This window comes from Gorilla gorilla, chromosome 15 (genome assembly GCF_029281585.2).
Source record: "Gorilla gorilla gorilla isolate KB3781 chromosome 15, NHGRI_mGorGor1-v2.1_pri, whole genome shotgun sequence".
Lineage (NCBI taxonomy): Eukaryota > Metazoa > Chordata > Mammalia > Primates > Hominidae > Gorilla > Gorilla gorilla.
The window spans coordinates 36,292,422-36,303,349 of record NC_073239.2 but is presented as its reverse complement, the minus strand read 5'-3'; the positions used below and the strand labels follow the sequence as shown (position 1 = coordinate 36,303,349).

Sequence of the window (10,928 nt, the reverse complement as noted above, 5' to 3'; positions counted from 1 at the left end):
TCCATGAAACAAAACTGTCTGCAGTTTCCCAGGCTGGAGATATTTCCTGTCTTGGATGTCTGGATCTGTCTCAGTGCCCAAATAGCCTCACTTCAAAGTGTTTGTGGGAACAGAAAGAATTGGCTGAGTGTGTTTGTTCAGTGCTAGGTGGAGGAAGTGAAAGGGGGAGTGGGTTTAGGAAGTAAGTATGTGTTTAAGAGCACGTGGACCACCAGAAGATAACCATTTTTCTTCAGACTGGCAGCCAGGGCACTGCTCACTAAGAAGGAAACCCTGGGAGGAAAGAACTTGGGGAACAAGAGGACACAAGAATCTCTGCAGCTGCTTATGTATGTAGGTAAGTCACAGAGGTGTTGGGTGCCTCAAGGAACAACATGGAAGTCCTCTCTCTTTTTTAAAATAAATAATTTTTTAATAAATTTTCAACTTTACAAACAAATGTGATAATAATTCAGGGAACTCATGAATATTCTTTATCCAGGTACATTATTGTTTTAAACTTCCCTTATTTATTTATTTAGAGATAGATTCTCACTCCGGTTGCCCAGGCTGGGGTGTAGCAGTTGGATCATGGCTCAACTTCCTGGGCTCCAACCATCCTCCCACCTCAGCCTGCCTGGTACGCTGGGACTGAAGACACACGCCACCATGCCAGGCTAATTTTTTCGTATTTTTTGTAGAGATGGGGTTTCACCATGTTGCCCAGGCAGGTCTCAAACTCCGGGACTCAAGTGATCCGCCTGCCTCGGTCTCCCAAAGCACTGGAATTGCAGGCATGAGCCACTGCTCCCAGGCTCCCCTATTTATTTTTTATCATTTTCTTTCTCTCTCTGTAAACACACACATGTATACATATCCATATATCTATATTCCGAAGCATTTGAGAGTATATTGCATATGTTGTGCTCTTTTCCTGCTTAATATTTCAGTGTGCATCTCCTAAGAAGAAGGATATTTTCTTAAATAATCAGGGTACAGTTTTACATTCAGTATATCAAACACATATATACAGTGATTCTCCCTACCCAAAGTTTCAGTTACCCATGGTCAACGACGGTCTGAAAATATTAAAGGGCAAATTCTAGAAATAAACAATTCATAATTTAATGTTGCATGCTGTTCTGAGTAATGTGATGAAATCTCTCACCGTCTCACTCCATCCTGCCTGGGATGTGAATCATCCCTTTGTCCAGCGTGTCCATGTTGTAGACACCACCCACCCATTAGCTACTTAGTAGCCATTATCAGATGCACCGTCACAGTATCTCAGCACTTGTGTTCACATAACCCTTATTTTACCTAGTAATAGCCCCAAAGTGCAAGAATGATGATGCTGGCAATTCAGACATGTCAAAAAGAACCCGTAAAGTGCTCTGTTTGAGTGAAAAGGTGAAAGTGTCTCAACTTAATAAGGAAAGGGGGGAAAAATATGCTGCAATTGGTAAAATCTACAGTAAGAAAGAATCTTTTATCTGCAAATTTTGAACAGTATATTGTTATAATTATTCTATTTTATTAGTTGTTGTTAATATAAATTACTAATTTATAAATTAAACTTATGTAGATACGTATGTATAGGAAGAGAACAGTACATATAGGGCTTTAGACATTCACTCGGGTCTTGCAACATATTCCCTGTGGATAAGGGGGACTGCCATAATACTCTTATCTACTACAGAGATCATAATTTTATCAATTGCCTCAATAATGTTCTTCATAGCAATTCTTTTTTCTGGCAGGGAATGTGTCTCCTTGTTAAGGGGATGAGACTGGCCTAGCAAGACAAACATGCACGCTCAGCTCTCCTTAGGATCTTCTTTTTTTGAGACAGAATCTCACTCCGTCACACAGGCTGTAGTGCAGTGGCACCATCTTGGCCTTCTCCCGGGTTCAAGCAATTCTCGTGTCTCAGCCTCCCCAGTGGCTGGGACTACTGGTGCGTGGCACCATGCCGGCTAATTTTTGTATTTTTAGTAGAGATGGGGTTTCACCATGTTGGCCAGGCTGGTCTTGAACTCCTACCTCAGGTGATTCACCTGCCTTGGCCTCCCAAAGTGCTGGGATTATAGGCAGAAGCCACCAAGGCTGGCCTCCTTAGAATCTTTATGAGTAGGGGAACCCCCAGCAGGTCAATTGTTTGATTTTCTTTGGTTTTATTCTTATTCCATTTCTTCCGTGAGAGTATAAACCTAATCAGCAAGACTACTCAGATGTTATGAGATCTTTAATAGTAGAAGGAATCCGGCTTAACAAGATGTAGCTTTAGCAGGGGCCTGAGATGTAAAGTTGGACATCTTCCCTCCAGCCTCAGCTTAGGAGTAAGAATGGACTGTGGTACTTTTTCTATTCCTTTTTATCTTTTGTGGGGAAGGTGGGTAGCAAGAAGAGTAATAGATATTTGAATGAGCAAAAGCAAATTTGGGTTAAAAATAAAGAGATGGTCTTCTGTGGTAAATCTAGTCCTATATTGACAATAAGGCTTTCTACAAGAATTTCCCTAAAGGAGAGTGTGACACTGTACACGCTTGTCTTCTCAATCATTCTCTGGTTATTTGGAACAAATTTCTGTTTAAGAATCAATTGATGTCAGGGGCATGGTGGCTCACACTTGTAATCCCAGCACTTTGGCCAAAGTGGGATGATTAATTGACCGCAGGAGTTTGAGACCAGCCTGGGCAACATAGCAAGACTCGTCTCAAAAAAAAAAAGAAAAAAGAGCTGGGCATGGTAGTGTGTGCCTGTGATCCCAGCTACTTGGGAGGCTGAAGCAGAAGGATCACTTGACCCTGGGAGATTGAGGCTTCAGTGAGCTATGATGGTGCCACTGTACTCCAATCTGGGTGACAGAGCAAGATCCTGTCTCAAAAGAAAAAAAAAAAAAAAAGAATCAATTGATGTCAACTTTCCTCACTGATTTCCCATATGTAAATTACCTCAGAACTGCTTCCCTTGGTCATCTTCCTACTCTTCAAGAGAAGAAACATGAGGAAACTTCCACATTTTATTACACAGCAACAGGGAATGTGGTGGGGAGGAACAAGAGAAATGGGAATGGAAAGAGAAATCGCTGCCTTGAAGAGGGTAGAGTAATGTGGAGAAGAGAGAGGAGACCCCAAATACAATGCTGTAGGGCTTAGGGAGAATACAGTCTCTACTAGAGCCAATTTTGATCTCAAAGTCACGTTCTTCCATTTCCCGCTTCCTCTCCAGGCAAAATGAAACTGAATCTGGTGCAGATCTTTTTCATGTTGCTGATGCTGCTGCTGGGCCTGGGGATGGGCCTGGGGTTGGGACTTCATATGGCTGCAGCAGTCTCGGAGGAGAGTGATCAACCGCTCAATGAATTTTGGTCCAGTGACTCACAGGACAAAGCTGAGGCCACTGGGGAGGGAGACGGCACCCAAACCACAGAAACGCTGGTGCTTACCAACAAAGAAGTGGTGCAACCTGGCTGGCCAGAAGATCCCATCCTCGGTGAAGATGAGGTTGGGGGTAACAAGATGCTCAGAGCCTCAGCTCTCTTTCAGAGCGACAAAGACTATCTTAGGCTTGACCAGACAGATAGAGAATGCAATGATATGATGGCACACAAGATGAAGGAGCCCAATCAGAGTTGCATAGCCCAGTATGCATTCATCCATGAGGATCTAAACACAGTCAAAGCTGTCTGTAACAGTCCTGTCATTGCCTGTGAGCTCAAGGGGGGAAAATGTCACAAAAGCTCCCGACCTTTTGATTTGACATTGTGCGAGCTGTCCAAACCAGACCAGGTCACTCCTAACTGCAATTACCTAACTTCTGTTATAAAAAAGCACATTATTATAACCTGTAATGACATGAAGCGTCAGTTACCAACTGGACAATGAAGCAACTCATCATCTTTTTTCTCTTCACCTTCTCCTGTTCCTCTTCCTTTTTTACTTCTTCTTTCTCATATAGTTCTCCTGATCTTAGGTATTATGCAGATGTAATTCTTCCTTGCCCTATGGGTCACCCAACTTGCATTTTGTTCCTAGGATTAGAGATGGTAGAATAAGGTGATGATGCCTAGTTTCTCTAAGCTCTCTGCCTCTCCTTTCCCTTACCCTGGAAAGGAGTAAGTGAAGAGCTGCTGTAGTCCGTACTGTAGTCCTGGCCATCCATTTGTTTCCTGCTCTGCTCTGAGTTTGTCTCTGGATGTGGACTGGAAGAGTTTAGTGTATCCTTTACCCATGTTCTTCCCTGCTACCCACCGTGAGCCTCTACAACAATCACATAAGACTCTTGGGTTTTGCACAACTGCACTTCTCTATTGTGGATGAAGTTAAAGCGATTCTATCTGTAACGGCTTCTGGAGGACCATGTGGAACAGGCTTCCTTTTCCGAGCTTGGAAAAATTTAGGGCCTAGGCATGGGGGTCTGCTGGGGAGGTGGTGTGGTGCTGTAGCGCAAGATAGAAGATGGGCTGGAGCAAGAATAGAACTCTTTTTTCTTGACCCTTCGCTGCCCTTTTCTCTTTCTTCCCATCTTTTACTATCAGCCTCCTTGCTTTGCTTCTTGTTTTCATCTCTTACCTTTGCTTTTGTCCTTTGCTTCTTTTTCTGCTTACTTTCTCTGTTCTCCTTTTCCTCTTCTTTTTCTTTTTGGGCCCGCTCTTCTCTTTATCTGGATCCTTTTAGAGATTCAGTCAGCTGATACTGATCACTTATGCTATGTTGGTCCTATAGTCAGTCATGCAAGCAGATGTTCGTCCTATAGTCAGAGTCTGGCACAGGGAGTTAGAGGGGGGTGGGTCAAGAGAATGAGAAAAAGAGAGAGGAAAAGAGAGAAAGAGAAAGAGAGAGTGAGAAATCTTTTTTGAATTATGTCCAGAAGCAGAATAGTGCTCATATTAGGTGCCCAGTAGATGTGGGATGAATAGGATGGGAGACAGTCTTTTTCTCATTTAGCATCGTTTCCACTTTCTTGCTCTAAAGAACAAGAAAGTTAGTGAAAGAATAATTTCAGCAGAGAAGGTATCAAACTTAATCAAGGAGAAGAGAAGCTGTGTGGCTGGATACACAGAAGATGCCAGTGGCTGCCCTCAGCCTATTTCCTCTAAATTCAAATGAGAAATAGTGTAGTTAGTCATGCATAGGGAGAAGAGGAATCTGAGAACATAGCTGTAAGGATTCACCGTGTGACTGAATTTTGAGATTTCCTTCCCCTAGAGTTTTTCTCTGCTTCACATTCCTAGACTATTATAGACCCAAGTCAGGGACATACATAAATGGGAGACTGAAGGGAAGAACGGTTTGCTTTACTCTGACCTGGCTTGCATTTTCCTGTTCTTTCTTTCTTTATTCTCCAGTTTACTTTATCCTTCCTGTTTTCACAGACAGGCAACCACTTTAGTATCCTCCTAGACGTCCCTGATTCAATATATCCCTTATACCTCTGACTCACTTCCAGCAATAACCTCTTAGGAACAGTGTTGTCTCCCAGGTAATTCTAATAATAGTGGACAGGAGGTATGTCTCCATCTGTGGGCTGCCCTGATGTTTTAGAGGTGGTAATGAAGTGGTGAAAGGTGATGACCCAGCCAAGGCAGATTCCTATGCTTCCTGAGGGCGAATCCCTCTCTGGGGAAAGAGGCAAAAGATTATCTAAGGCAAGGGGGAAAAAATGAGAAATGGGATGGGAAGAGGGGAAAGAAGAATAGGTGTCAGAGAAGATCGGCCATGTTAGCAATCTGTCTGGTAGGTAAACCAAGGATTTAGGAATGAAATGTGAAAGATCTCCATTGTATGGAGTGAATTATTAAGAGAATGGAATTAGCCAGGGATTAAAGCCTATATTCTCTGGTATTCAGATGTGGCTCCATCCTCTTCAGCTTCCATCCAGCTTCTCTCCCTAAGGGTTCCGGCACTGTTTGATGAGCATACTCATCTCCTCCGGGTCTTCATTTTGGGCAAATCTCAGTGGACATTTTTTTTTTGTTTTGTTTTGTTTTTGTTTTTTTGTCTAATCTGACCACGTAGACTATCTCAGGAAAGCAATTTACAAAATACTCTACAGGCGTCTAGTGGCTCAAGCAGGAAAATATAGCTTCCATGGCTGATAACAGGGTGACAAGGCATTGTGGGGACCTCACCTCCCAGGGGCAGAAAATTAACTCGCTGTAGCTCAAATTCTGCCTCATTCACAAGACTTTCACAGAGTCTTCTAATTCCAACGTAGCTTCCTCTCTACATTTCCAGGATCTATGTTGAGCCCATATGACAGATCCCAGTCCCTTATCTACAGTACCCAAATCTCTGAAGCTCTGAAAATGGAAAGTTTTTTTCAAAGTGGCCCCCAAACTCATTTAGATATGACACCTGACTAGACTGACAATGTGAGGCTATTTATCTTGTTTATTTATGCTATGTGACCATTACATATTTCACTGTGGAAATATCACTGTGTTTTGTTATGAGTAGGTCCTTCTAAGAGCATGTTAGTCATATATGATATAAACATACACACATTAACATACAATAGTGCTTTTTAAAATCTGAAAATGTTGGCCAAAATGCATTGGCCCCAAAAGTTTCAAGTAAGAAATTGTGGGGTCTATATATACTATTTAATTAGCCTTAATTAATTTGAGTATACTGGATATGATCCTAGTTAGGCCACTAGCACCTTTGTGGAAGGATCTGTATTATAAGTTTCTTCTATATTCTTCATTGACACATTTATTAATCAATGACTGTCTACCTATTGGCCAAGGGATGTCTCCTGTACTGTTTGGAAGACACTCAAATATTGTCTTCAAAACACTCTGTACAAGTTTTTGGCCAGGTGTGGTGGCTTATGCCTGTAATCCTAACACTTTGGGAGGCTGAGGTGGGAAGAACACTTGAGCCCAGGAGTTCAAGACCAGCCTGGGCAACACAGGGAGACCTCATCTCTACAAAAAGTAGAAAAATTAGCCAGGCGTGGTGGCACATGCCTGTAATCCTAGCTATTTGGGTTAGGCTAAGGTGTGAGGATTGCATGAGCCCCAGAGATTAAGGATGTAGTGAGCTATGATTGCACCACTGCACTCCAGCCTAGGTGACAGAGTGAGACCCTGTCTCAAAAAAAAATTTTTTTTAAGTTGTTCTGAGCTTTGCTGCTTATTAACGTTACTGTCCAGGCATGGTGGCTCATGCCTGTAATCCCAGTACTTTGGGAGGCTGAGGCAGGTGGATCACCTGAGGTCAAGAGTTCAAGACGAGCCTGGCCAACATGGCAAAACCCCACCTCTACTAAAAATACAAAAATTAGCCCGGCATGGTGGTGCAAGCCTATAGTCCCAGCTACTTGGGAAACTGAGAAAGGAGAATCACTTGAACCTGGGAGGTGGAGGTTGCAGTGAGCCAAGATCATGCCATTACACTCCAGCCTGGGCGACAGAGCAAGACTCTGTCTCAAAACAAGCAAACAAACAAACAACAACAACAAAACATTACCTTGGGGAGTTTAAAATTTTTTTAATTAAAAAAAAATTACAGGGCCCTCTTCTAGCAATATTGGTTTAATTAGTCTGAGTTGGAGCCTAGACATCAGGTGGGGTCCAGCATCTTGGAGCCTACCAGTTTTCCTGTGAATTAATGTTTCAAAACTGTTAATAAAGATGTTGAACTGCTCAGGTTATTAACTAATATGATGTGGTGTGATGTAGGAGAAAAGAACCAATTCTTGGGATAAACGTGAGAATATCTCAGCTCTGCCATTCAAAAAAAAAGCAGCTGTGACTATGGGAATTGCCCTCAGCTCTCAGAATCTGAGGTTTCTTATCAGTAAAATGAGAAAATGATCATACCTACTTTATAGGGTGGCAGTGAGGATTAGATGAGATACAACAGCTCATGGTAGGGTTCAATGAATGGCAGCTGCATTTGGTGGTGATGCTGCAGGGATCACTGCCCACAGAGAGCACATAGTATTTTGACGGAGTCCTTCTGGAAGTAGCACTATGACACGAAGTGCAATACCATCAGCACAGGTTTGAGTTTCAGGTGTGTTGGCAGTATGTGGACATGAGGGATCTTATAGGATTTTTAAAATTTCATTCCTTGGATGGCCACAAAATTTATATTCTAGGGCCAGTAGAGTCCTTAGACTTGAGCGAGCAGGGCCACTGCCCTCAAGGGTCCCCTACACTTTGGAGTGCCTTCCATACAAGAAGTTACCCCACTACAGTATCTGGGACTGGCTGAGGCCAGCAGTGCCATGTGGGTAGGGTGCTCTGAGCTTAGACTAGGACTGGTGTGGGCCCGGGTCCCATTTCCCCCCTTTGGAGCACTGTCTCCCCACTGCCATGTGTGGGGTCAACTAGGTGCCGCAAAAGAGTTCTGGGACTTGGTCAGGCGTGGTGGCTTATGCCTGTAATCCCAACACTGTGAGAGGCCGAGGCGGGTGGATCACCTGAGGTCAGAAGTTCGAGACCAGGCTGGCTAACATGGTGAAACCCCATCTCTACTAAAAATACAAAAAAAAAAAAAAAAAAAAAAAGCTGGGCGTGGTGGCAGGCACATGTAATCCCAGCTACTTGGGAGGCTGAGGCAGGAGATTTGCTTGGACCTGGGAGAGGGAGGTTACAGTGAGCAGAGATTACAGGCATGAGCCACAGCTCCTAGCCCCAATGGGGCATTTCCTGTCAATGTTCTCTCTTGCCTCCAACTGGTGGGTGATAACATGCTCTCTTGGGTTGGTCTTAATCTGTGCAAGATGAAGGATAATCACTCCTTGCATGAACAGGATGCTTTTTTCACTCTGCCCATGGGTCTCTTGCTAGTAGCAATGTGTGGAAGGTAGGAATGTGGTTAGTTGTAAAAGAGGTCACGTTCTAGGAATGCAGTAATTACGGCTTAAAGAGTTCAAGAGAAAATATGATTGGAAGATATGTTTTATGTTTATACTACAAAACTCCAAATGGCAAATTCTACATGGCCTGAAAATTAATTATCATTCTCATTTTCTTGCATATTCTGGATAAGACTTGCATTTGTGATCATCACCAACAATGTAAAGTAATAAAGTAACCTTTGAGAGATTCATTGGAAGTTGGTATTTAGACCATAAACTGGATAATTCCCTGTCATGAGTAACATTATAACTGACATTAAATGGCATTAGGAAACTACAGAGGCAAGAAGATACAAATTGTTTCAATTTAAATAGGTTTCGAAGAGCTGTAGCGGTGTGATACCCTTTTTTCTTGTGGTTGGAGACGTGAAATATTCAAGAATGGTGCATTTGACAGTAAGGAGCGTGAAGAAATGATTCCTAGATCTAACAGGAAGAGATGATATCTGGACACCCCAAAGAATCTCCATATACATTGATGGGACAATAAAGAAATATATAGTATCTCTTCTTTTCTCATTATTCTAAAACTTCATTGACAAATCATGATACTTCACTTGGGCTCATAAATTTTGTAATATATTTAAACATGAAACTGTTTATATAGTTAGGGCCCTCTTCCTCACCCTTACCCCCCCAAAAAATTAGCCAGGGCCACACACAGTAGAGGCAGCTCTGGTTGTGGCTGTATCCAAGGTAATGTCTCATGTGTTATGTCCTTATTAGGCTCTCGACAAGAAGTCATCTCCTTGCCTCCCTCAAGTGCTCAGTCTACCAAGCAGGGTAGCCTCAGTTGGTTCTTTCAAGCCTCTCTTTCCCATGAAATGAAGTTACGTTATCCAGCAGAGATTCATTGCTGGTGGGGTCAAAAGGAACTCCAGGGCACAGAGTTGCTGTCATTTTCAGCAATGCTTTGATTTAGCGTGGAATTTGTTGATGTTCCTGCCTCCATTTCCTGTATCCTATGCAGAGGCCTGCCTTTCTCTCCTCTTCACATTTTTGCACTGGGCTCCAGTTTGTTTTCAGAAAGTGATTCACATCCCAGAGACGTCACTTCCAGGAGCAGCTGGGCTGATTCTTTATAAGAATTATGATTCAGAAACCCAGTGAAGTTTGGATTTAGGGGAAAGGTAAGGGGAAGAGGAAAATGGTAATATTAAAGCTAAGCAACAGAGGCAATGAGGGAAATGTGAGTCTCATGTTGAGACATAATAGTCCATTACCTATGGAAATAGGATTTCAGGAGGTACTGGGATGCCCCAGTGTTTGAACATGTCAGCTCTCCAGCACTAGCATGAGGTTAGTGTTTGGAATTATATCCTTATAAACTTATTGCATATCCCTATACACAAGAATATAAAATTATTAACTTCAAAAAATGGGATCTTCGGCACATTTATAAGGTGACAACAAGAAAAGAAAAAAGCAAAATAGGCCTTATTCTATGAATGCTTTTGCATGCGTTTGGCACTGTGCTACCTACTTACTGGGTATACAGTCATTAAAACAAAACAAAACAAAACAAAAGAAACAGGCTTTGCAACATATCCACAAATGAGATCCAGAGGGGATAATTGTGATAGGAGGAAGGAAGGTGATGTGATTAGAGCCAGCCCTGGGCACTGCTCTGGAAAGCTGCTCTTGCTAAGGACCAAACATACAGCAAGCAACTGTATTAGAAGACTGGGGTTAAAATAATATATTTGTAAGGTTGAGAACAGTTGATACATATAGACCTCCCTTACCAGGGAGGTGCAGCCATCCCGCAGCTGCTAAGTGTTCTCTGTCAAGAATTCACAGGTGCACTCTTCTCCAGAGCATAGCCTCCAGCCTATGGGGGCCGCTTGTGACAATGTCTAAGAGGTTATGTCCTTCCCCAGGGGTAGCCCATAGCCAATGACTGGCTGATATGGATGTGTAAGAACTTAGACCTCTTGCCTCAATCTTATGGCATCAGTCACGTTTTAGAGCTCCCCGTGGGGTCAGGTTTGAGACTAGCCTTTAGCTAAAATCACTTCTTTTTTTAGCTTCTTACATACAGGTTTCTCCTAAGAGCACTCCCTCCATAAATC

General features: G+C 42.8%; 1 protein-coding gene across 1 annotated transcript; it reads left to right on the top strand.

Annotated features, from left to right (window-relative positions):
• The first annotated feature begins 220 nt into the window (after nucleotides 1–220).
• Nucleotides 221–6,627, top strand: RNASE10 (ribonuclease A family member 10 (inactive)). Its single transcript, XM_063698344.1, has 2 exons — nucleotides 221–333; nucleotides 3,211–6,627. Exon 2 carries the CDS (start codon nucleotides 3,216–3,218, stop codon nucleotides 3,864–3,866), a length of 651 nt encoding a protein of 216 aa, XP_063554414.1. The 5' UTR covers nucleotides 221–333; nucleotides 3,211–3,215; the 3' UTR covers nucleotides 3,867–6,627.
• Nucleotides 6,628–10,928: the final 4,301 nt, after the last annotated feature.

Bases quoted from the DNA above. Each gene is read 5' to 3' on its own strand.
- RNASE10 (XM_063698344.1), top strand. From the start codon at position 3,216: ATGAAACTGAATCTGGTGCAGATCTTTTTCATGTTGCTGATGCTGCTG.